This window comes from Rhinolophus ferrumequinum, chromosome 7, assembly GCF_004115265.2.
Source record: "Rhinolophus ferrumequinum isolate MPI-CBG mRhiFer1 chromosome 7, mRhiFer1_v1.p, whole genome shotgun sequence".
In the NCBI taxonomy this organism is placed as follows: Eukaryota; Metazoa; Chordata; class Mammalia; order Chiroptera; family Rhinolophidae; genus Rhinolophus; species Rhinolophus ferrumequinum.
The window spans coordinates 62,498,285-62,525,737 of NC_046290.1; the positions used below are offsets into that span (position 1 = coordinate 62,498,285).

The 27,453-nt window shown below is 36.9% G+C and overlaps 1 protein-coding gene across 1 annotated transcript in view; it reads right to left on the bottom strand.

Moving 5' to 3' along the window:
* The window catches only part of KIAA0825 (KIAA0825 ortholog), a 358,672-nt gene that overhangs the window by 157,946 nt on the left and 173,273 nt on the right, over positions 1-27,453 (bottom strand). The window contains exons 18-20 of the mRNA XM_033110775.1: positions 27,236-27,395; positions 22,691-22,849; positions 20,802-20,896 (exon numbers count right to left, since the gene is read on the bottom strand). Coding sequence (XP_032966666.1) covers positions 20,802-20,896; positions 22,691-22,849; positions 27,236-27,395 — 414 coding nt within the window. The remainder of the gene's footprint in view (positions 1-20,801; positions 20,897-22,690; positions 22,850-27,235; positions 27,396-27,453) is intronic.

Here is a 27,453-nt window from a genome sequence, read left to right on the forward strand (position 1 = left end):
TACAAAAAGCAAAAATACAAGTTACTATAGGAGTTACAGAATAGATGTGGGACTGTCAGACCTACTTAAGGTCATCACACATATTTTACTGAATTTCATTGGACTCTCCCCCTACCTCCTGCCCAAATAAAATTTGAATACATATTTATTTGAAAGCTTATTCTTATTGTCATTTTGTTGCAAGACTGCTGACAAAAACCACACATGAAATTTAATGACTTGTTTAGTGATGTACAAATTAAAAAAGAAAAAAATTAATTGTACACCTGAAATCTATGTAATTTTACTAACAATTGTCACCCCAATAAATTAAAAAAATGAAAAAAAGAAAAGAAAAAAATTAAAACAAAATAAGAATTGTTGTTCCTTAGAGATCAAAAGAAAAACACAAAAAGCAAAGCAGTTAGTTCACTTGGAGTAGAGAATTTCTTTTAGTTAAAAAAAAAGTAGTTTACATAGTCCATCCATTAAAACATATCTACATGCATTTCCTTATGAATGAAACCCTTCTGAGTGGTACAACTCAAACTAACACATATGTGAAAACGTGGATTTTCCCTACTGATAAAGCTTCCACATGGGCAGTTTCCATCCTCCACCCTTTCATGTAGTACAAGAGAATGGATTTTTTCTTTTTAAGTAAAAAAAAGAGTACATAAGCATTAAGAAAAATAAAACAAGAAATAAAGACACTAATACAAATTTTTATGAAAGAATGCCAAATTTGCTTCTTTTTCATGAAATTTGAATTTTATGAAATAAAATAAGGAACATTGCATAGAAATTTTGGACGAACTTTAACATTTTATTTTGTCTTCAAAACAAAAGTGTTGGAGTTTTGCTGTGTTAAAATGTTTATGGATGGGTCTAGTTTGACAATTCAGCCTGTCGGATGTGACTTTCACAGTCTGCTGGCAGTTTGTAGACAAGCCATCACACCTGTGACTCTGTGGTTGATTAATGAGTCTTTCAGCTCATTGCTACCATCTGAAGGAAGGCTATGGCCTTTCTGAGCTTCACTGGTTTATTCGCCTTAAACTGCAGTCCTGCTGAGGTGTCTTCCATAAGAAAATCACACCTGGTTAAAGCTAATGAAAACCTCAATATGTCATTTTCTAGACAAGTCAAAAAGCATGTAAAACTAGACAAAAGATGTATTCAAGTAACATGAATGTAGTTTTGTCATAACCTGCCAATCCAAAGAGCAACACAAAAAAGCTCTTCTCAATGACATATTTCAGTGTCAACTTTTCGAGTGATAATTCAGAATTCTCTATACTGGAGGAGGGCTTCTACAATGCTGGCCAGCTCTTGGCTATACACAATATCTATTTTCAACAAAACTAGGAAGATTCTAGTTCCTGACAAGATAGCTTTAATTATCTCTAAATGATTAATTCAATCAGGAAAATTTTAAGCCTCATTTCAAGTTGTTCATCTTCTGTTGGTCCACTTGAAGTGTGTCTGGTATCCTTAAAACTTTTTCTTAAGTGCAGGTAGCACTGCAACTGCTTTGTCTCCAGTCCTACTCTGGAGACTGAAAGCATTTTAAAACAAAAACACTTAATTTCCTCCCTATCCTCTTAAAATAAAGCATGGACTAAAGAAGGGAGAGGGCAGGGAGGAAGGGAAACAGGGGAGAGAGAAAGAGAGGAAGAGGAGAGAACAAACTGTACTGGATACTGGAGGCCTACTGCAAAAACAGTCTAGTATAGAGCAAAGTAGTGGGCAACTAAGGAGATGTGGAAGATAGGAAGGGACCTCTATGCCTTCAGGGTTTCATAGTATGGCTTCATTTTTGGATCACTAATATATGAATTTTCAAAACATCAACAATACTTGAATAAATACTAAAATTCATTCTAAAGATAAATACCTGCTATTCTTTTCTTTGGATTTTGGAATGGCATTCTCTTCTACTGGCTACATATATATCTTGGTTCCTTGAAAATAACACCGGATCTTATATCAATTCTTGCTCCAAAAGACACATTAGGGCTTACGTTCAGGGGATGTCCTCCTGAAAAATCATGCTAAGGCTTATTTTCCGGTTAGGTCTTATTTTCAGGGAAACACGGTAGTATAAAGCTTAGCTATCATTAAGTGGCACAGGAATTCACAAGATTCTCAGTGCTATCAATAGATCAGCAGTGAAAACCACAAGTTTCCTAGGTAGCAATTACCATTTTGTGAGCCATGATATTAACAAAGCTTTTGTATCACCATACATATAATCAATGAACAGTCTTCTGAATCAGAAGAGCATACTTACATGATTTCTGGTGCAGTTTTCCAGATCTCTACTTGCATGTTTACATTCATATAAAATTGAATTTGACTGAATAAAGATTGAATACTATTTCTATACATTTTACCCAGTATATAAAAAGAAATATTTGCCTTTATTTATTACCACAGAATGATCTGAAAATAGTTCTTCATATCATCACATTTTTATTTTTCAATTTCTTATTTGATAACTGTACTTAGAATTATGGAATGAAAAATATTTAGTAGTCTACTAACCTTTATTTGTAATTCTGTGATTTTTATTTGGAAGCATTGATTTTGACTGGTAAAAGTATTAATTCCTTCAACAACTTAAGTCAACAATGACTTTTTAAGCATTCACTAAATATTTGATCATTTCAGCCAATTTTCAAATTGTTATATCAATTATTTCAATCCTGGCTGCAAAGTTAAATCACATGACAAACTTTTTTTTAAAGCACCAATTACTGTGTTCCACCCCAGATTCTTTTTTTTTTTTAAAGATTTTTTTTTTATTGAGGAAGGGGAACAGGACTTTATTGGGGAACAGTGTGTACTTCCAGGACTTTTTTCCAAGTCAAGTTGCTGTCTTTTCAATCTTAGTTGTGGAGGGCGCAGCTCAGCTCCCAGTCCAGTTGCCATTGCTAGTTGCAGGGGGTGCAGCCCACCAGTCGAACCCAGCAACCTTGTGTTTGAGAGGACACGCTCCAACCAACTGAGGCATCCGGCCCACCATCCCTTGTGGGACTCAAGAAATTGAACTGGCAACCTTTGGAGTTATGAGCATGGAGCTCTAACCGCCTGAGCCACAGGGCCGGCCCCTCCACCCCAGATTCTTACTTAATTGATCAGTCAGAGGCCTGAGCATTCGTTTTTTTTTTTTTTTTTTTTTTTTTTTTTTTTTTTAACATTCTTCCGAAATAATTCCAATGTGCACCCAAGATTAAGTACCACTGGTCATATATCTAACTTTCATATTTATTTTGCTAACCTAAAAAGAATTAAAAAACTGAATCGTACCAGGGAAAAAAGAATTCTTAAATTAAGTTGGAAAACAAAATCATCAGTCTTTAGTGATTCTTCGGTCTTTACTATGGTTTATAAGAAAATAAGCTGGACCACTACGAGTCAGAAACCTTGGGCTTCAGTCCTTGCTCAGCTACCCATCCCTGAAGACAAATGCTTTCTAAACTACAAAGTGGGAAAATTAAGATTTCTTCCAGCTTCCAAAGCATGCTCTCAAAGAATGTCCAAGACCGGCAGAAAGCTGTTCTTAAATGCTAATCGGAGTACTTATTTGATTCTATATACTAAAAGTAGGATTTAAGTGAGGGTAAGCAAATGCGCATCACTTAAGCCATCCTTCTCTTCTCCTGTCTGCATTGCTAATAGATCACAGCACTACTGAAAAAACACCACTCTCCTGGAGTTTGTACTTAGATAAAACTACTTTCCATTTGGGAGGTAAGTGCTTATTAGTCGTGGGAGGAATTCGGGACATGCCACCCCAAAATATGTCACTTTGTTATACTGATTATTTTGAGCTGAAGGCACTTGAAAACAGCAAATTTGGGGAGAGGCTTTCTCTGAACTCCCCTTATGTGCCTGAAGACAGATCCACCAAAGGAACTCAACTGTTACATAAATACCTTCCTGGGGACTTGCATCAACCAGGAAAGATTGACTCATCACAGAAGACTGTAAGTCCACACCACACCCAGGCAAATTTTGTCACAAAGTACTACATTTCCCGTTTATTCTTCTAAGAGCCCATTCATATTTCCTAAAAATAGTTTACTCTCCTCTAAGAGCTATATTCCTTCTCCCCCTGCCCTACTAAAATGGTATATAAGCTCCCAAATCTGAATATTTGGGGGTTTTCAATTTTTTTCCTGCAATGCCTGTGTGCATGTAATATTAAAAATTAATAAATTTGTATACCTTTTCTCCTGTTAACCTGCCTGTTATTTATTTCATAGACCCAGCTATATAACCTATGAGGATAGAGTGAAAGTCTTTCCTCCCCTACTCTGTTCTATGTAAAGAGATCATGTAGCAGAGTAGTCAGCAAATAACTTAAAATGTGCAGAAAGAATGAAAAATTAGCACAGTTCAAAAGCAAGGACACCATGAGTTGCAACACGTGAATCAGGTCCTAATGGGAGCACAGCCCTGTGGGAGGGTCTACTCCAACTCACCAAACAGACTTTTTTGTCATAACCTAGCTATATGGTCAATTCACCTCAAGGGATAGAATGACCAGAACTGCTTGAAGTTGTATTTTTAACTGTATACTAGTATAATGGAACCCTGGTTTTGCACAAGTCCATTGTGAGTTTTCCTACTATGAGTCAATATTCTTAGGTGAAACCAAATAGCCAGACTTTCAAAGCTGAAGACCAGATCGCAGACTAGGGTGGAAATACCAGCGAAATCATGTCTTGCCCAAGAGATCTGCTGGTCCTCTCATAATGAGGCATTCAATGAAGAAAACAATGGCAAATATAATTGAAATAACTCAAATGGTTTTTAGATAAAATGTGTTATATAAAGTAAACGAAGCTTTCAAAAACTGCCAACACCTTTCCATTTTTGTAGGTTTCTTGAACTATCTAAATGTAATAATTTCCATAAATGTTGTCATGATATAATTAGGACGAGAGTCAATGCTCTTTGAGGGCAGGGCCCCATGTCAGCCAGTCCCTGATGCTCTCTCATGCTACATCTTGTACTAAAAGACATGCTAGTCACACCATCTGCTGCCTCCAGGAAGATAAATTGCACATTTCAAAGTATGGCAACATCCCACTACAGCATAATGAAGAAAACGAAAAACATATCAGCAAACTGAACACTTTGGGGAAATTTCATTTTCAAATTGTGTGCTGTTTTGCTTTTAAAGAAGTAAAAATTATTAAATAAAATGTGTGCGAGGAAGCAAATATTCTTCCTTGCAGCAAAATTACGAATGCTTTTACTTTGTGAAAAATAACATTATTTCCAACGAATGCATTAAAATCACACATATAATCCACATTCTCAGAGTTGTTAGAAACAAGCATCTATAGCTAACATGTACGTACTTTTGCTGAAATCAAATTTCAGTCCTAACATTCCTGTTAGATTATTTGCTAAATGAGAAAAAAATGAACATTTAATTAAAACACAACTCCACTCTCTTCTCTAGAAAGCCCTCAGCATCTATCAGTTTAGTATGAGTCCATCTCAGACCAGCCAGTTCAGAGCAACAAACATGAACTCCCTCTCATGGAGGCATCACTATCACTCTTGGGCCTTCCTACCACTGTCAGGTAACTCTTTACCATTCAGAGGGAAAGTGAAGAACAGACTGTGCAGCTCCAGAACAAGGCACAAGTACACAGACATTAAGAGCAAGACAAATCACGTGCACCTCTCATACTTGACCAAGGCAAGCATTAAACTAGCACATCTTGTCTGAAGCACCATCAATCATGCACCAAGAGTGCCCTCACGAAGGTACATCCCCTCCGAGCCATATCAGGCAAACAGAATTTTAGTGACAGACTATGAGGCCATTTGATCTATGAATTACGCAGGCCCAGCAATTGCTTACACATGCCCGAAAACCTTCAGGATCGGATGAGGCCAAGGATTCTAAAGGAATCTGTAACTCTTTCAGTATTCTCCAGTTATAGGACTAAATAGGATAGTTGGCCCCTTCTCCTCCCACCACCCCTCACTCAATTCAGCACCTGACTTTGTCCTAAGCAGCCTAACAGTCATTCACTGGGCCCATATGTTGCAAATAGAACTGCTTTAAAAGTAAAAGAACGCAGTAAAGAGACCATTATTCAAGCCAAAATAACCTAGACACAACGGTACTCTCTCTCTCTCATATTATGTGACTACCTATGGCAAACCCTCTGTATAAACCACTTCTCACCTTGGCTACCTGGGTGACTCAAGTTCAACCATCAATACACAGCTTAAGTATCCCAATCTCCTGGGTATGTTTTCTGACTGTCTCTACGTTCAGCTGGGGTTAGCTCTCCCTCCTCTAGGAACTTCCACTGTACTTTTATAGTAACTTGCTTGAACCTCTAGAATGGCTATAACCACTGATTTTTTTCAGTCTGTCTCCTTTACTAGATTCTGAGTTCTTGACAGCAGGGTCTGTGTCTGGCTCATTTCTTTATCTGTTGTGCCTAGTGAATGTTTGATGGGTGTACAGATGAACAAACAGTCACAGATCCATCTATTTACTCAAGGTTTTGCCGGACTGAATAATGAGATGGAAGTATTCTTATAATCAACACTGTGTTTTGTGAGTTATATAATACTTTACTTTTATCTGCTGGCACGTGTATTCTCTGTATAATAAAATAACAAGAGTCTGGATTGTCCTTTACACAAAGTTATCTATTTCTAGGCAGCCCTAACTATCTTTAAGTCTTTTACAGATCAGATTTGCTGAAATGGACAAGTAGATAGATGTGTATGACTGGCTTTGGGCTGAGTCAGACGAACCAATACAGCAAAGACATAATCCTGATGCAAAGAGCCTTCTGGGCATGCGGGACAGGTAAACAACAAAACCTTCATCAGGTTATTGACTCCTTTCCAAGAACCAATTCTTTTATCCCAAGCCTCTACTAATAGGTTTTAATTCATTAACCTGGAATTATCAATTATTTGATAATAAGAAATCCACCAGCTTCCAGCTCAATTGCTAGCTCCTTCATCCCTTAGTGACTTCAGAAAACTTTCATTTTATAGAAAACTAGAATATTCTATTTTTTACGTGTTCTTTTTCTAAGTCACAATATTTATCCTAATTTTGTCTTTTAAAATTCTATCCAGAATGATGGCTTAGTGCTCGAAGGATATTTTGAGGTTTAAATGAGAATGAAAGAAAAGGACAGACTTGTTACCTCAGGTGGGATTCTGAGGTACATGGGGAGGCAGAGCAAGAGATTAGTAACTTTTACTTTACACAGCATTCGTATTGTTTAACTTCTAATGAGCGTATATGCGATTTAAAATAGTTTAATAAAATTTTTAATACTGTTTCCCCAAAAAGAAGACCTACCCGGACTATCAGCTCTGATGTGTCTTTTGGAGCAAAAATTAATATAAGACCTAGTATTTCATTACATTATATTATATTATACCTGGTTTATATTATATTATAATATATTATACTTGGTCTTACAGTAAAATAAGAACAGGTCTTATACTAATCTGTGCTCCAAAAGACACATTAGAACTGATTGTCTGACTAGGTCTTATTTTTGGGGAAACACAGTAAGTGAATTAACAAAGCCTCTTTCTCTCCGTTATCCTTTCCATACCTTAGAAAGGTCTAAAAGCAAATAAAAGTCATTCTGAAACAGCACATCTAACCCAAGAGCCAGAAAGCATGGCCCGCACAGCCTGCGTTTCCCGTGCTATATGGGGCAAGTTGCACTGAGAAGGGCCCGAGATGCCTGTCCTCCTGATGCTGACCACCTACCCGGAGAAACAGATAACCCAAAACCATTAGGGAGCATCACAAGGGAACAGGTGCTCAATGTTTACATGTGTAACAGTCCATAAATGCTCAGGGAACTTGGAAAATAGGAGATACTTGAGAGCGGTGGGAATGAGGAGGGGCTTGATGGTGAACCTGAGCTGTCCTTGAAAAGGCGGACTTGGGGGATGACAGTCAAGGGAAGCGGAGGGGATACACCTGGGCAAAGGTGTCAGAGTCATTAACACAAATATCAGGAAGTGCTTCACTTTCAAAGAGCCATTCTCCAACTCCAGCTGTATCATTCCTCTCTGCAGCCTTCCGCTATCAGTGATCTGAGGCGAACCTTAGTCCTGCTCAGGAAATGAGGAGGAATCCCTGTCTCTGAGGGCAGGTGTCTGGATCAAGTTGGATCATGGATGCTGCTGCTCTCTATTCAGACCCCATGTCTAGATCCTGATTTCTGAGTAACTCAAAATCCACAGCTGAACACAGGACCTGATACTCAGCAGATTTTTTTATGTTTAATGATTAAATGTCAAACACTGGCCCTTCTGGCCACACGTTCCCTGCCTTGGACTGAATAGCCAGACATCAGCTTCCTGAGTTCACCTTCTGCCTTGAACCCAGATCATGCATCACACAGCCAGCACGTAATAAAGGGTGTTCTAGACACCCCTCTCCTCATTTCTGCTTTTTCTCCTTGGGCCTACCTTTCCCAATTTTGCAGTTATTTGGATGCTTGTGTTGTGCCTTGCTATTTTGTCCCTGGCCCCATGTTTACCATTATAACTACTCTAAAATGAAGGACCAAATAATAGGTAAAAACACACACATGTGCGTAATATTGATAGAGCATTTCCTATGTTCCAGACCTTGTGCCAAATATTTGCTGGGAGTTAATCTTTTTGATCTGCCCACTCAAAAAGAAATGTGCTGCTATGATGTCTTACACAGGTAAGAAAAGGTGGCTTCAATAAAATGGTAGAGAAAGATTTTGAACCACAGCGTTATACTCCAGAGTGGGCAAAGGGATGGTGGGCCTTTCGTGAATGGATGACCAGAATGAGGAGGACTTGAAATTGGGGCGGAGTTTGGGTTTTGTGCAAGAGTCAATGAGGAGCCACTGCAAGTTTAGAAGCAGAAGAGTAGCAGGAAAAAAACAACGGTATTTACAAATCTCTATATTTCATTCTAGCTTTTATTCCTTTGACTATTATGGTAATTTGTAAAACAAGTTTGCCTGAGTCCTTTTATGGTCCACCTTTATTCTATCAGCATCGGGAACTAATCTATACTTTCATGGCAGTGTAATATGGAAAATCAAAACAAAGCAAAAATTTGGAAGCAATAGAGGAAAGGCTAGCTAACTTGTACTGCATTAATTTGGTAAAATGCTAAGTCATTAAAAATAAAAATTATGCCTTGACATGGGTGAATGACAAAAACAGTTTTGTGAAAAATGTAGAGTTCACAATTGTAAATATAGATTTCCCCACTCATTGTGACTGTGCAAAAGGAAGTGTGTGTTGGTAAAGAGAATGAGGAGAAATAAAGAGGTGAATCAGGATGGTGGATTCAATTATAAACTTGCTCTTTCTGTGTTTTAAAATGTTAGTATTGTTTCAATTGGTTTTAATAATAAAGGAACATTTTAAAAAGAAAAGCACATCAGTCCAGCAGAAATAAATGGATAAGAAGTGAAGGCTAGCGTAAGCAGGATATCTAGGCATCAGTGTATGATGGCACTGGATTTCGAGAATGGAAGCATTGGGGGATAAAAAGTAATGGCTGTGATAAGTGAAATAAGTCAGATGGGGAAAGAAGTACCATATGATCTCACTTATATGTGGAATCTAAAGAATAGAATAAATGAACAAACTAATCAGAAACAGTCTCAGAGACAGAGAAAAAACTGAGTGTTCCTACATGGGAGGTGGGTGGGGATGAGGGAGAAGGTGAGGGGATTAGAAAGGACGATTGGTAACCACAAGATGGCCACCGGGATACGAAAGACAGTTTGGGGAATATAACCAATAATGCTGTAAAGATTTTGTAGGGCATCTGATGGGCACTTGTCTTATTAGGGAGACCACTTCAGGGATGGTGTAGATGCCAGATCACTGCGCTGCACACCTGAAGCTGAAGCTGAACAATAATGAATGTCAACTACAATTTTATATAAAGGTAGTCACAGGCTGTGGAGTACGGCATAGGAAACAGAGACAGTGGAAATGTAATGGCTGTGTGCGATGTCACAGGGGTAGTAGATTGGGGGAGGGGGGTTATCACTTTGTGAGGGGTGCAAATGTCTAAGTAGTACATTGTTTTGTACACCTGAAACTAATAATAAAACATAAAAATAAATAAATGCTGAGAGGGAAAACTCGGGGGCATTTGGTGTCTAACAGATTGTAAATGACTGAGGTAGAAACTTTACAAAGTATTTCAAAGTTTCTAGGCCAAGGCTAGACAAATGTTAAGTGCCATGAATAGAAATTTCACAATTCTAAAGAAGAGGCAGCTTTCTGATGATAATTATGATGTTAGGACTTCTATATGAGATGAAAGTTATTACATTAAAATATTATGACAGTGAAAAATCCAAGTGTATGTGATCTGGAGTATATTAAACAATTAGAACTGGGCTACAGATGACTCAGGGGCATAGATTGAGAGATTCATATTGATGGGGGCTAATCAGTTCTGATGTTACGCATTATTTAGCTAACATAGCATTTTTAAAAATAGACTTTGGATGTTTTTACCTAAGTAAGCACTCACCCACCCCTATAATATTATACCTTGCCTTCACATGTTTGCCCAGCTCCTGAAGGCATTTGATTTTGATACATGGCATAATACCTGAAAGCCATGGACGTGAATGAGTTGGCTGCTGAAAAGAGGGTGGGAAGGATATAGAGTGTGTGAGGACAGAAGACTAAGGCAAAGGAAGCCCTTCGCAATATCTGAGGACACAATAAATCAGAACATCTGTCTTTAATAGGAATTCCCGAAAGTATATAAATGTAACTGGGGGTGGGGGCAAAGGGATTACCCAATATTAAAAAGGAAAAATATTTCTGAATCTGAAGAAAACCACAGTACTGAAGAGGCCTTCTCAGTATCAAGAAAAACCAAAGATTCACACATAAACACAATCTCATTTCAGAATGACCAGGAGGGAAAAAGTTATTTTTTTAAAAAAAAAGCATCCAGGATGATGATAAGGGGCAAAAAAAGTCAGTCTGGCATCAGATTTTTCATAGGCAGCATAAAACACAGACATATATAGTTCCTTTATAAAGATAAACACGAATGTACTATACAAACCATTATTCCCACTCGTAGGTCTTATCCAAGTGAAATAAAACCTATATTCATGTGAAACCTTATAGACATGGTTATAAGAGGATCTTTTTGGTGATTCACAATCACCAAATACGTAAAACAACCCAAATGTCCTTTAATGATCCAGGTACATGGATCAGCAAACAGTGGTACATTCATACAATGGACTAATATTCTACAATAAGAACAAACAATTGGAGAAATCGCAAATGCATTATGCTGAGTAAAATAAGCCAGATTGAAAAGGTGATATACTACATAATTCTATTACTGTGACATTCATGAAAGAAGAAACCATAGGGACAGAGAACAGATCAGTAGTGTTGGGGCTGGAGAGGAACTGACTACAAAGGCTCAGCACAAGGGAATTATTTTTGAGTGATTTTGGTTGTTAAACAACTTTGTGCATTTGTCATAACTCAGAACTGAACACCAAAAAGAGTGAATTTCATTATGCTTTATGTAAATTTAAACAATATTAAAAAACAAATTGATTTAAAAAAATCAAGGTTATATCACATAAAGGTGACCAATAGAAGAACTGAAATTAAAATTTTATTAGCAGAGCTTCAAGGAGAGGGGAAAGGAGGAGACAGTGTCACTTACTTTATGTATTTTTCATTGCAAGGAATCGATAATATTAAATTCGTAAATTTTAAAAAATTCGTGGTATAGCACTATCCATTATATTTTTCAACCAAAAGAAAATAAAATGCAAATCGTTCAAATGGTTATACCTGAGTGGTACTTGTGTGACTGAGGAGGTAGGGAGGGGAATCTTTCATATTTCCTACCTTATCTTCCTGTACCATTTGAAATAATATCTGTGTATGAATCACTTATAGTTTATTACAAAATAAATTTCAAAATTATACTAATGTGCCTATTCTGGATAAAAAAAATATCTTGATTTAAAAAATTTTCCCCCAGATTTCATATTATCAGATTTAGAACTACACCCTCAAGGTACATAAAGGTGAGAATTTCATTTACAGTATAAGAAAGTACTATAGGTATCCGAAAATTTTATATACAACACATCACAAAAGTACTCTAATAAATGATAAAAAATGTTATAAATGTTAATATAAAAAAGTGAACATTATTAGTTGTTCAGATTTGTTTTATTTAATTATGTTTAACAGACATTTAAATTTCTCTTATAATTATGTCACAGTAAAATATCTTCAAAGAGATCATTTCATCTATTTATGTTGATATGGCAACATAAACAAACTGAGATACTCAATAATGACCAATTAGCCTGAAAGTGGTCAATGATCTTTTCATCGTCAGCCAAGCTGAATCAATGGACCTATGACAGCTACTCCTGGGAGAACCCATGCTAAAACTTTTTGTAGAAAAACATCACAGATGCTTTGGGGTTTGAACAGAATTTGACAGGGGAAAGACTTAAAGAATAGTTATTGGAAAAAGAATATACTCCCTACAAGCAAATTTTCAATAGCTTTTGATCCATTGCAAGAACCCCAAAGTGCCAGTGTGTGAATGCATAATTAGGTAGGAGAAAATTCATTACAAAGTGAATTTTGGTTCAACTTGACAAGCAAAAAATTCTCCCATGGCTGTTTTTGAGAAAATTATTATACCTTCCTTTCATCAAAATGTTGCCAGTTCTGCATTTCTGTCAATAGCATTTAACATATTTATTTAGGTTGTCTGATTTCTACCTCACTAAATGGAGACCTTATTTAAATCACATCCCCGTTAACTTATATAACACATATACATAAAATCTCTCCATAGCTAAGAGGATCACTCTGCATCCCTACTGTGGTAGTCATGGAAATGCACCACTCACATGTCCTGCTGCAGTTAGCATAGTGACTAATGGCTCTAGATGTCATTCCTCTGCATTTACCACGACGCTTGCACTCAGACCATGCTTCTCCCAAGCTGATCACAGCCAGTGTCTGAGAACAGTGCAGGTACTAGGCCAGACAAGTCCTGTAGGACATGAGACTCCACTAGTGCATGACTTGAGCTCAAGGAGTCCCCACTGGCCTTTTCGAAACTTTCTTAGAACTACTCTGCTATCTGAGACTCTTCCTACCCAATCCTCCTTCCTCCTCTCCTTTCACATCAGTAACTTGGTCAGAAGATTCCCTTGCCTACTCATTCCTCCCCTTTTGTTGTGCATTTCTCCACCCCAAACCTCTTGTAACTCTAATCCCATATTGGCATCTGCTCGGAGGATTTGAACCAACATTCTGAAGAAACGGTAAGCATGGTATTTCTCTACCTAAAGAGCCACACTACTTTCACAGAGAAAGAATCATGTCTAAATTATGCAAATTAGGAATAGATTTAGCTGAGCTGCTAAGCATCCTTGGAGATATCTTTCATATCTGTAATATAGATTCTCTCCCTCCATCTCTAGCCATAGTCGCTAACCTGGCCTTCCTTCCTTTTAGTTATCCTGTCCCTCTACCCAAGCTGACATTAATGTCCTAAAGTAGCTCTCTGTTCTTGTCATTCCTTTGTATTTAAAGGCTTTGGTGATTCCCTCAATTCTAGTAAAGTCTTAGCCCTCAGGCCCTCCACTACCTAAAAAGTCAACTTACCTCTCAAGTTTCAACTAAGAGAAAGTTCTCTTTCTCCAAGGCTGGAGACAGGAAGTAAAAGATTGAAGATGGTAGAAACAAAATTGAGGTTTAGGAAGGAAAGTTGGGAGATTTATAATAGATGACTTTATTTTCCTGATAAAGTAGGTGGTGGCAAGCCAGGGGCTGAGAGAGATACAAGGGGTTAAAGAGGGAGACAAGTCTTGTGACAACCAAAGTGCAAATTCAAAATGAATTAAAAATCTCGTGGAGTAGCACCTGTTGCTTTGTTCTGAATAAATGCTTTTCACAAAGTAAATGCTCCAAAATACTTGTTGATTGAATAAAGTAAGCAAAGCTCTGGAGAAGAGCAGAGAGAGGGAGTTAACAGTCGGAGTACGAGCACCATCACTGAGAGCTCTGTGTCTTAGTTTCCTTACCAGGACAAAGTGGTAATATGGTACTTACTTTATAAGGTTATAGTAAGGATTTACAGGTAAATATGTGATGTAATTTACTTACATTATGCCAGCCATGGCAAGTGTTCTCTATGTTTGCTATCCTCATTAGCAGTATTTTTATAGCGAATATACAGCTAATTAAAAAAAAAAAAAGTTGACTGAAGGGTATAAACTTCCAGTTATAGGATGCTCTATCATGTACAGCATGGCAATTATAGTTAATAATACTGGATTATCTACAGATATTCCTCAATTTACGATGGGGTTACATCCTGATAAACCTATCGTAAGTTGATAAAAACCTACCAAACATCATAGCTTTGCCTAGCCTACCTTAAACATGCTCAGAACACTTATAGTAGCCTGTAGGTGGGCAAAATCATCTACAGGCTAACACAGTGAATACCCAAGAGTACCAGTTGTTTACCCTTGTGATCGTGAGGCTGAATGGGACCTGCAGTTCACAGCCACAGCCCAGCATCATGCGAGTATCATACCACATATTGCTAGCCTGGGAAAAGATCAAAATTCAAAATTCAAAGTACGGTTTCTACTGAATGCATATTGCTTTCACACCATCGTAAAGTAAAAAAATCTAAATCGAATCATTGTAAGTTGGGGACCATCTGTACTTCAAAGTTGCTAAGAGAGTAGATCTTAAATGTTCTCACCACAAAAAAGAAATGGTAATTATGTGATGTGGTAGAGGTGTTAATGATATAGTGGTAATCATTTTGCAATATATAAGTATATCAAATTAACATGTTATACAACTTAAACTTACGCAATGTTATACGTCAATTACATCTCCATAAAACTGGGGGAAAAAACTGGACCAGGAATATGATATAGCAGGTAAAGTACCAGATACAGTTAGAAGACTTCGTTTTAAGTTCCAGATGCCATTTAAGATCTGTGATCTTGCGCATGTCATTTAATGTTTTGCAGTCTCACTGGTACCTATCTCTTATTATATAGTTGTAGTGAGGATCAAAGGAGATTTGTGTGAAAGTATTTTATAAACCATAAAGGATGATATATACAAGTTACCAATCAGGAAACAATACACATGTATGGGTTTGTTTGGTTCATGAACCAAAGCCCTAACCCATGGAAATCCTGAAGATTATTGTTACATGTATACATCCTAAATACACATTAGACAGTGTCTATGCAAAAAACAGGCTGCTTAGGGTTTAAGGATGGGAGGGAACCTGCTCCTGTTTGAGAAGATGGTGATGGTGGGTAGGGAGTCACTGAATCTGAGGCCATTTGATGGAGGTGGGAATAAAAGGGTTTTCTAAGGAGCTAGAGAATGGAAGAAAACCCAATTTGAATGCCATGGCATATGTAATTTATGTAATAGCTTAGAGGTGTGTATTCATAATATCAGCTTCCCTTTTTTTGTAAACCCACCTCTCCATAACCAGGCAGCCTGCTAGTACATCAGGAATTTACTGCTGTGAGCAACTATAAACATTGTGTTAATGGCAGCACTGCCTGAGAATGGTCATTGGAGAGTGCAGTGTGCACGGTTAGAGGCCAGAGACAATATTTTCTACTTTTTACACACCACAGGTCACACGCAATATAATCTGATATAGTGTAAAACTACTTTAATAATAATAATTATTATTAAAAGAAAACAATCAACTCCACAGATCAATGGCTCTTTTAAAACATGTTTTCTCATCTCTGCTTCCTCAGCTATATGGTTACTGTCCACCTGGAAAGGGCCCAAAGTGATAGCCAGAAATCTGCCACTACCACCCCTTCTGCTGTCCCTGCCATCATAGTTAATTGTGTTTGCTCAACTCGAAGCCAAACTCATATGCAGTATATTTAGATGGTTAAAATAGCATAGCATTCCACTGTATTCACAGATTATTTTCAACAGCACAATTCTTAGAAATTAGTCTGGAATGAATAAGGTAAAGAGAAAAGAAGCAACATGAATTTGTTCCAGTGACAAAGAAAACAATATCAAAATGGCCGTCTGGAGATCCGCCATGAATGAAGGAATATAGAGTGTTCCTTTTGGTGCACTCTTCTGCAAATGCACTCCCCTCCTCATCCGCCAAGTATGGATTTATTTTAATATGGGTGAGAAAGAAAGCAAGAAACTAATAGTAAGAAACTGTGAAGTGCCTTTGTAATTTCAAAAGATCAACATACAATCTTACATAGCAATAAAGGTAGAGGTGTAGAACTGATATATATGTTGATTTTTCTGAACTTCCTAAGGAGCCTCTTTTCCCCACAGTGGCAAACTTTCTAAGTTAAAAAACATATATTATGAATATAGATTCACGATCTCTTTTCTGAAGTCTCAGCCACTGCATATTTCTTCAAATGTCTTGAAAAATCACAGATTTACAGAGGCTTGGTTGGATACTTTTGTCAACTAACTCCACCTTAAGTTTTTCAATTAGCATTTTTAGTATTCACAAATATTAACCCTAGCACCCAAATATGAAAGGACTTCTGAATCATGGAGTAAAGAACATACTTTGCTGCTGAAAAGGTTATGGCTTGAATTGGATCAATTAATTAAAAATAAAGACCACTGTTCTGTGCTTTTAGTCTGAGCCACACTTTACATAATAATAATAACAAGAGACATTTTAAACATACAGAGCTTAATGAACCTAACTTTCATTCAAATTTGGAAACTGAAGAGAATGAATATGCATGTAGATAATTTTTTACTTGAGATTTTCTGGAGTATACTTCTGGTAATTACATTGATTATTGATCATTAGGGAATCACATTTGGAGAATGTCTGCTGTGTGCTCAACTGTCAGGAGTTGACTTTTTCTTTTGTATTCTTATTCCTCACTTGTCGATTGATGAATTCAACAAATAGTACTCAGAGCCTATTATATGCCCACGTGTTGTTCTAGGTACTGAAGTCACAGAACAAAAGTGGGCAAGGTGCTGTTCTCATGGAGTTTTAGGCTGCCCTAGGGGGTAAGGAGACAACAAACAAACAGAAACTAAGATCTCAGACAGTGATAACTTAATTAAGCAAGCACAATAGAGCAGAATGCTAGGGTGACTTGGAGGGTAACATTAGATAAGTGATAAGGAAAGGCTTTTCTGAGGAGGTAGCTCGTGCCCCTGAGAGACAAGATGACACCTTCCATGTGAAGAGCTGAGGGAACTGCGATTACAAAGACCCTAAAATGGGAAAGAGCTTGGAGAATCCAAAGAACAGGAAGTAGGCAATTAAAACATCATGAATTGAAGGGAAATGTTTTGAGATGAGGCTGGAGAGTGAGCAAATGGCACATCCCTTCCAAAGACTCAGGCAGCCACTTCAAGATTTGTTCTGCCTTTGAAGTCAGCACAGAACCAGCCTGTAGAACAAAGGCCAGTATTGTCTCACATACCAATATTATTGGCACCAGAAATCTACTCTTTCATGTGTCTAAATTGTCCCTAAAATATTCGTCTCATGAGTCTTTAAATCCTGAGTGACACACCTGGCCTTTAGAGTCTCCCCTTGTTCATATTCTCACTCTTCCAGGGCCTTGCCTCTGACCTGATACTTGTTCTGACCCTCACTATTGGTGTAAGGCTGGAGTCTACCTAATCCTAGTATATGTAACCTCAAATATAACCCCACTACTCCATCTCCCACCTCCAAATTCCTGCTAATCCTTAATGACTTTTATTGCTTCCTTACCTGACCAGATACTAAAACTGCTATATGCTTGCTAGTGTTACTACTTTACTAAGTATGTGTTGTATTTTCAACTTTCAAAAATACTTCCATATCCTTTTCCATATCTTGATTACATCAACAATCTCCACAAAGTAGATATATAATTACCATTATTTCATTTTAAAGGTGAGGAAATCCAAAGTCAAATAGTTCAGGTAACCTTCCTACAGTAAGCTCAAAACAGGACTGGCCTGAGAAACCAGGAATTCTGCCTTCCCATCTCCAACCTGTTTTAGGGGTGAGGGAGATCTGATTTACTGCAGGCATTGGGGTCTTGAGAAAAGTAAGCCCACACATGGCCTGCTTATTAAATTGAATGTGAAGACCACGCACAAAGGAATTTAGAAATTAAATAGAAAGGATTCCCTACTACAACTTTTTCCATGTTTGTGTATTTGAGTTCACTTTTCTTCATAACCTTATGTCTTCAGACATTTGCAGCCCTATATATACACTAGACCATAGTGTACAGATTAGTATAATTATATTACCAATTAAAGAGAGAAAAAAGAGAACAAGTGAGCTGTTTACTTGCTGAGCATATTCGGTTGCTCTGGGTTTTCTTCTTTACATCTGACTACCTCCAAAGATCATGGTTGTACGTAATAAATTATCACTTTGTGGATCTAGGATGGCACATATAACTCTCATTCTAAAAGTTCAATATGGTGGTCTCATTTTGAAATAAGTATTTTCAGATAAGCACGTTGTCAAAAATTCCATGTACTCTTTTTAAAAAAAAAATCAGCATTTTCAGATAAGTCCAAACAAGAGAGTCTTAGACAACATGCCAGAAACTATTTTTCTTACCAGTTCAATATCAATCAAGTCCCATAAATATTATCCTGAAAATAAATGGGAAAGTGCTAAAAAAAATTAAAAACTCTCAGGTGTCTTTCATCCTTTGAAAATAGATAAATTATGTTCATTGTAGCTTGTGGTATGTGGTAGTTTGAAGTAGAATGCTTTTCATACCATTCTTTAAAAATCTAAGGCTCTTATTAAGATGACATTCTAGCTGTTTCTATTAAAATTCATGACCCTTTTCTAAGAGGACTATTTTGACCTGTTACTTCTGGCTAAATTTGTGGGAGTTCTTCCACTCACTCCTGTGCATAATATTTTGAGGAAATAGACTAATAGCTATTGACCTAATTGAAATATATTTAAAGTTGTTAAACAAAAATAACAATATGCAATTTTAGTGAAAACACAAATTCACTTGAAAGTCAATGTTATTCAGAGCAAATGCAGTAAGTTTTGAAGGATGTGCTGTCCCTAGAGTACCATTTAGTGGATTGGAAGCAGCAATTCACAAATGAAGAAAACTTAGCAAAATATACTACAGTTAATCTACATAAGCCTCAAACTTGCCAAATAGCAGAAATCAAATGACTTACCATTCCTAATTTATTTCCAGATAGACATTTAACATTGTGTAAACATCAGCAGAGTCCAGCATTAGGAATAGAGACAGTGGAAATGGCTGTGTGCGATGTCAGAGGGGTAGTGGATGGGGGCAGGGGGTTTGTCACTGTGTGAGGGATATAAATGATAAATGTCTAACTATTACATGGTTTTGTGCACTTGAAACTAATAAAAAAAATGTTAAAAAAAAAAAAAAGAAAAAAACTAGGAAAAAAAACATTGTATAAACATCATGTAGCCACTCCATGCCTATTCAATGCTCAGGTTCAACACAAGAACAGGCATCTCCTCCACCACCCCGACCTCCTACCTCTCCAAGTAACTTTGGGACAGGAAATGAGCCCCTTTAGGGGACCAGTGCATAAATAGGGTACATTCTGGACTACTGCCTGCCATGTGGTAAGCTTCTAGATTGTTCAGTTTTGTCCATGATGCTCAGGGCGAATTTCATTCAGGGGTGAATATTAGGAATATCGTTGTGACCACACATCTAAACTACAGCTGTTATGGGCAATAAAGCTGCCATTTATTTATTTATTTATTTATTTATTTATTTATTTATTTAAACATCCATTTGGGAAATACTGGAACCTCTCTCTTTTAAAGTATTTTCTTATATGCAAGCATATTTCTCAAGGATGATTTAACAATTCTACTATGTCACGGTCATTATTGTCTTTCAGGAAAAATGATACCTAATTTTTTTTTTCAAAAAGATACAGAAATACATTCTTCCTCACAAAGATTATATAGAAGACCATTTTCATACATAAATATAAGCAAACAGATAATACTTGAATAAAAAGAGTCGCACACATATATATCTTATGTGACAATGTGATACTTAATAGAGAAATCCAATTTATAAAATCTACACCTCTTACTTTTCACTGAAAACTTCAAAGTTATTTTTAAAAACATGTTAATTGATCCAATATATAAATACAATGTTTATACTTTTTGTGCAAAATAAATTACATGGGTAGATGTCTCGTCTGAAATCACATCTTTCTATTGGGTTGTCCTGAGGTGTATGTGTATGTGTGTCCGTGTGTGTAAAGTAATACGCAACTGAGGCTACAACAAGACAGTGGCAAAAATACTGGCTGAAAAGCAAAAATTCCATCTTGACAGTTTCACTTATTTGTTTTCCCTGATTAGACTAGTTGGTTTGGCTTGGCATTTTGTACGCATTCATTAAATTGTTGTAAACAAAAAGCATACTATTATAATGACATTCAAGTCAATACTATCTTTTACAATACTTAACTATCATATACTCAAAGTCAAAGTATTTAAAACTGAGACTAAAGTCAACTAATTTCATTTCCGAAAAAAATTGTACTGCCTTTTGCAAATGTTTACTATGTAAAAACAGCATTTAGAAAGTACACTTCATATAATTTCAGATATATACTAATATACACTTATCTATATCCCATATATAAAGGATTTGTGTCTATATACCCATCCCCCTCCACCAGATCCCCAAAATACTCAATCTTACCTGTTTTTGAGCAGCACACTGAAGGTCATCTTATCCAGTCCCAGATAATTTGGCAGCAAGTTCGGCCAATTCCAGTTCCATTTTGCAATGGCTGACTGTTGATAAATGAGAAGACACTATTGTTAGTTATTAATCAGAGTTAATATGATCAGTAAATTAAAGCTCCAGCTGTGATAGACTAACTAAGAAGGAGGGGGGTCCAGAACAAGGACTTAGACAGATAACATCAATCATGTCCACAGAAGAAGGTTTTTATTCCAATAAGACAGCAATTAATGTATAAATCCATTTGGGAATGCAGTCATTATTTATAAAAATATAAATCAATTTCTTGAGTCGTTATTCCTCCAAGTGCTAATGGCGTTTGCCCAAGTTTCTCTGAGATGGTGACTCTTTGAAAAGCAAAGTAAAATAATTGGCAACTTTTTCATTTACCAATTTATAGTTTTTTCAGCACCCAGAAGTTTCATTAAGTAAACAAACAAACTTGGAAGTGCTACTACTCAAATTATGACACAGCTGAATTAAAATATGTAAATATTAACATTACGTCTTTGGTTAAGAAAATGCTTTAAAGGGGAAATTGCAAGCACCTGGAAATGTAAGTAACATAAATGATTCTTTTTTTTCTCATTTAATAATTTCACAACAGAGGAAGGAGAAAATTTACTGTGAAGGATAATCACATATTTCAGAACTGAATAAAACATGCTATTTATGTAATTGTGAGGATAGTTTACCAGCGACAATGATTATTTATGATTTGGAGCAATCTAAGGCACAACACAGGAAAGCAGCCAAAAAACTCAAACGTATACGATATATTTGGTTTTAAAGTAGTATAGATGCGTACACTGCTTACACTAAATAGTTTTGATAATAAGAGTCCAGGCTGATGTTTAAAATCCAACCAGAACTATGCCCGTCACCTGCTGATTAATGGAGTGCTCCCATCCTGTCACAGAGCAGGAGAATTCTGCCCCAGGTTGTCAGCATTTGAAGGTCTTATTCTACTACAGTATTGATGAATGTAGACTAGGGCTGTAACAGGCATGGTAAAAATATTATCTGCATCCCGAATTAGGCAATTGTTTTAATTTTTATTTTCATCAGATCTCTAGGTCAAGCAATCCTTCTCTTCTGCCCTGCTAGTTCAAATAGTCTGTCAAGAGGCTTCTCAGAAAAGCCACCAAAAGAATAAATAAAACAAAAGCAACTTTAGATTTCAAATACTTTGGCATAGAGATGATGTTTTTAATATAATTACTAAGACATTCAGCTTAAACAGTGGCATAATCTGACATTAAAAAATGTGTGGTGTTTATCACATTGACTTTATTCCAAACATCCTGACTTTAAGATTGTTAGCAAACTCATTTTAAATTCAGGAATGTATTTAGGGTTATAAAAAAAAAACAAATTTACCTCATGCCAGTTAAAAGAGGAGCTAAATGTTCTATGTATAATTGATTTAAAATTATTTTATAATTTACCTGATAAATTTGATAAACTGATAAGGATTCCCAGGTATTTCATACGTATGGGTATTAGGGGATGGGGGTGGGGGCAACAGGGGAGAGAAAGACTGTTACAAAACTCCTGGTTTTTCTGGCCTTCTCTAGACACAGCCAAACAGATGTTCCCTCCGCCCACAGTGAACTGACCTGGTCAGATGCTAAATTTTACAGACCAAACATATGAATCAGTTTGACAAATAGAAAGAAGGTAAAATAACTTTTTCAAAGTCAATTTGGGCAGACCATGCACATAAATACAAGGCCTTTTGCTTCCTAGGAAAATGCTTATGAGTAAATATTCAAACACAAACCAATTTTTTTCTTACTAGTGTAAAGAAACCATCCATTTAAATTAAATTTACTATCACATACCTGATCTAGTATGTTTTCACTAAACACCTTGTACACATGGAAAGGGTTAAAGGCAGAAGGCTGATCTTCCACACTCCTCAAGGTTGTTTTTAAAGGTCTGATGGGTAATGGCTTTTCCTCTGAACCATTCATAGAAAACAGCTGTTCTTTTAAATATGCCTTCAAGGGGAAAAAAAATTACAAGTCGTTGTGGTGGGAAGCATACATTCTCTTAAAAATAAACTGATGAATATCCAAATCTACCTTTTCAGCACATTTTCTAGATTACAGTGTATTACTTGCCTTAGGACAAAATACATTTTCAGAAGAAACCTAGCAGAGTACCAATCAGCTTTGCAATAAACCCATCAAAAACAAGTTCACCTAAAATAGAGGATAGATTAGGAAGGCATTTAACAAATTCTCACATAAGGAATGTATGCTTCGTATGTCAGAATCTTTTTAATAGGCGTTATCTTGTAATTATTTCATGTTAACATATCTGGTTACCAAAACTTAACTCAGGTGCATGATTACTCACAGTACAAGACTGCTTATTCATTTATTAAGTGTAGTTGCTACCTACTCCTGCTCAGCAGAGCACTAAGTACTCTGATATTTCACTATAAGCGGCCTCACCTATGTAGAATTAATTACAATGCAAGCTCCTAAATTCTATTTCCAGGCTGTGGCCTAAAAAATATCAAGTCAACCCTCTGCATTTTACCTCATTGTCCATCCATAAATAAATCAGGTGAACAATCCTAATCTACTTTATAGGGCTCTTTCTGAAAAACAACAAATAAAAATGACTCAATGTTTCCTATAAACTAGCAAATGTTAACTCTTAATAAGCACATCATTTAATAAATAAAATAAATGTTCTCCTAATTTTTAGGACATCACAGTGTAATTTTTTTTCTTCACAGTTAGGATTAGGACTAGGTTCCGAACATTAGAGCTGAGAAGGATTTCAGAAGTTTTCTAGAAAACTCTTGTTATGCTAAATCTGATGTGCAGATCAGCCTAATCAGCCTCACCTGGGAGCTTGTTAGGAAAGCAAAATCTCAGGCCCCAGCAAATCAGAATCTGACCATTAAGATTTCCCAGGAGATTGGTAGGCACATGAAAGTTTGAGAAACTTTAGCTCACACCATGTTCAATGGTTGGCTCTAAAAGGTCAGGAGACAAGCCTGAGGTCACTCAGGGATGAGGGGTAGAGTTGGGGCAAGAAGCCATATCTCTAGTCTCAGTTCACTGTGATCTTTTTCCCTGTGCCTCTCTAACTTCATGAATAGAGAACGCCCACTGTATGTATTGTGAAAGGCAAGTTTCAGATCCCAAAACCCTTAAAAATCAAAGAAACCACTACTTAAGCAAACAATGATAGTCTTTTCTTAAACCTGCTCTTTGTGGATCATATCTCTTTTAAAAAAATCAATTCTATGGTATTTGACTGATTCTTACTAAATATTATTAGATAATGATAAAGCCATTAGAACATAATTTTATGCCTAGATTTCAATTTCTGAACAGAAACAAATTTTTCTCCATTATAATATCTGACAGTAAAATTTTAAAAAGGATTAAAATGCTCTCCTTTCATTACTACTTTGTTTCGGCTATTAATCTTTTTCACTGATTTCCTTTTACATGACTGTATTTTGGCTTGTTTGTTTGTTTCCACAATTCAAAAAAACAGAAAGTGCTCTGTTGCAAGTTGTAAACACAATGGTGGTGTTTTCTCCCTTGTTAATTTCTCTGACGTCTCTGCTACTATATTGACACTGGTCATTGCTTCTTCTTCAAAGTCTCAGATTTTCTGTGGCATTGCTTTAACCAGATTGACTGCTAATTTGGTATATTTCTTTAGGAGAAATATATTCTTTCAATATCCTTTCTTGAACACCTTCCCTATGCAGCTACGGCAAAGCTTATTTCTCTATCCATCGTTTTTCTACTTCTCTCCACGAAGAGTTCCACCAGTCTCATGATCTCAACTACCATACTCAACGAAGACCACCAAATTTGCACTCATGGCCTCTTTCATCTGGGCTCATGGCCAGGATCTTCAACTACCACTTGGACTTTTTGCCCAGACGTCTTACCTTTATCTCGAAGACAAACATTTTTAAACTCATTTTCTCTTACAACTTTGCTGTCTCTCAAAGGCACATGCATTCTTTCCTTTACCTAGGCCGGTGCCCATAAATGCTTCTGTATTTATATTACATTTTTGAATATTTATTTCAAATAGTAGCACATCTGAAAGTGCTGAAGACTCATAGTGCTACTGATCAAATGAACAAATTTCACAACGGAAATTCACCTCCAATAGAAGGATAGCTCACCGTATAAAAGCAGCCATGTATATTATAACAGTCACTTAATCACCCTGGTGTTGTTATTGGGGTTTATCGCTTCTTTTAGTAGTCACAGGGTCTTTGGTTCTAGACTCACCTTAAATTATTACCTTGGGGCACTGCATCTCACTGAGCACAATAAACCACCAAGTACTTAGCGGGACATCCCATCTGATAGATATTGTCATAGTGGTAAGTATTTTCAGTTGTAATGAAAGAAAAATCATAACTTGGAACCAACTTGATCAAATTGTGGTAGTGCCTCAGCAAAGAATCTTACGTACATTAGATCTCAAAGCATACCTGGTTAGAACAACTGCCTCAGAGTTCCGCGACGGGAAGATAGCCTTGGGTTTTCTAAATATCCAACTTAACTTCTGATTATTGTTGATTTTGCTTATTGGTGATTCCTGCTCTTTTTTTGTGTTATGGACGTTTTAAAAAGAGGACTAGTCTATCAGTATGTCAACCTATACCAGTCATTGCTGTCCTCAGAACTATTGAACACCATTTTACTAAGGATCTGAGTGAATCGTACTGCAATTTCTATTTCTCAGTAGTCACCATATATTTTGGCCAATTTGGGTAGCCAGGTGGACATGTCAATAAAGACCATGACTTGCCAATGGAGGTCTTTCAATTAGCCAAGGCCACTAGTTGGAATGCTTGAGTTCCCCAAATGGAAACCCCAAACAATCTGTGAGGGGTCATTAGCAAGCGTGAATAAATAGGTTTATTACTTTGTAACAATTACATACTGAGCTCTAGCCCCTTAGGTGATGCTTCTTAGGTGGTCATTGAATACACTGTTATACAACTTGTGTATTGACTGGTTGATTAGCTCTTTAAAAGACAGATAACAAGATTTACTTGAAGTAACTTTCAGAGAGATAACAGTGGGAAGAACATTTATATAACGAAGTTGTATAATGCTGTGATAGAATTTAATTCACTCCTTGGAAATTTATGGTTTTTAAGGCGTACTTCATTGAGATAAAACACTCTATCTTCACATTATTCATGTTATACAGTTTTACTATTCCAAAAAACTCATTCATGTGTTTGTAAATATAAACATAATTCTATTCACATTAGCTGTCACACTAAATCAGATGTGATCAAATTAAAAACCTGATTGAGTAAACTTGTACTGTTTTAAGTAAATAATTGAGATACCTACATGCTCTACATTTTTTTGCTAAAACAGCAGAAACCTGCAAGGTCAGGGGCTTAACCCAGCTGAGAGGTGGACAAGCATGACACTGGTCCAAACCGTGTCTGTGCATTAATGCATTGTAGTGCAGGGGATCCTGACAACTTTGTGTCACGCGGGGCGGCCTGCAGGGTCTCAGCTCCCCACATAAGAATGCAGGACATGGTGAGGCCAAAAAGGAACACCCACGGAGCCATAAGTAGGGGAGTCATATCTCTATACCCTCGCTGGCGGCTGGGTTGGAGACACAGGAAGCAGGAGCCACACTGTTCGCAACCCTCACTGCGCCGCTTGCAGACTCAGCCACCATCTTCTTGCTAGCTCCCCTTTTCTGCTAGCCTAGCCACGGCAGTTATATTCATGGCTAATGGCTCACTGGTTACAGCTGACGGCCAACTAGCCACAGCTGATGGCCATTTGATCACAGTTGATGGCCATTTACTACCTGAGCCAGCACCTTTCTATGTGAGGCCGAGAGCCTGGAAACTGCTTTTTGGGGCTCTGTCCCCACATGCATTTTCTTGGGTTAAGCTAGTTTGCTCTTGAATATGGTTCAATATTCTTCTGAAGTTTTCTCATTATGTAAGAAATCTCCAACTTTACCAACACAAGTAGGATGTCTACAGGAGATGAGCTACATCTCTCTTCAGGAAATTCTTCATTTCACAAACACTAGGTTTTAACATCAGCGTAACAGTCACAAACACACAATTCCCAAACTACACCTCTAGTCTGTACCATTCAGAACTGAGTTGATGAGCCGTGTTATTGTTTAAACCATATAAATAAAACTTACATTGTTTCAGTGAAGCTTTTGCTGTACAAATGCAGAACAGCCGGGGCTGAATAGATTCTATTAATAATGTAATATGGAGTTTGGTATTGACTTTAAGAAGTATTATCACCTCCTTGACTAACCCTTAGCTGCCAGCAGACGCTGCCTCAGGCCAGTACACACCTAATTGCTCGGTAAAAAGGCCGTTTCCCTACCTCATTGAGCCGCATGATGTGATAAATTTGCCTCAGGTACTCGCTGCCACCTGGTTTGTGGCAGATATCCAGGACCATCATGTTTATTTTCTGCTCAGTCAGTTCAAGAGCAATATCTCCTTCTTCTAAGGCTGTGCTTTTCTCTATTGTCATAAATGCACTAAATACAAAGAAAGCATATATGTATCAATGAAAAGAACTGTAAAGATGGAAAATAA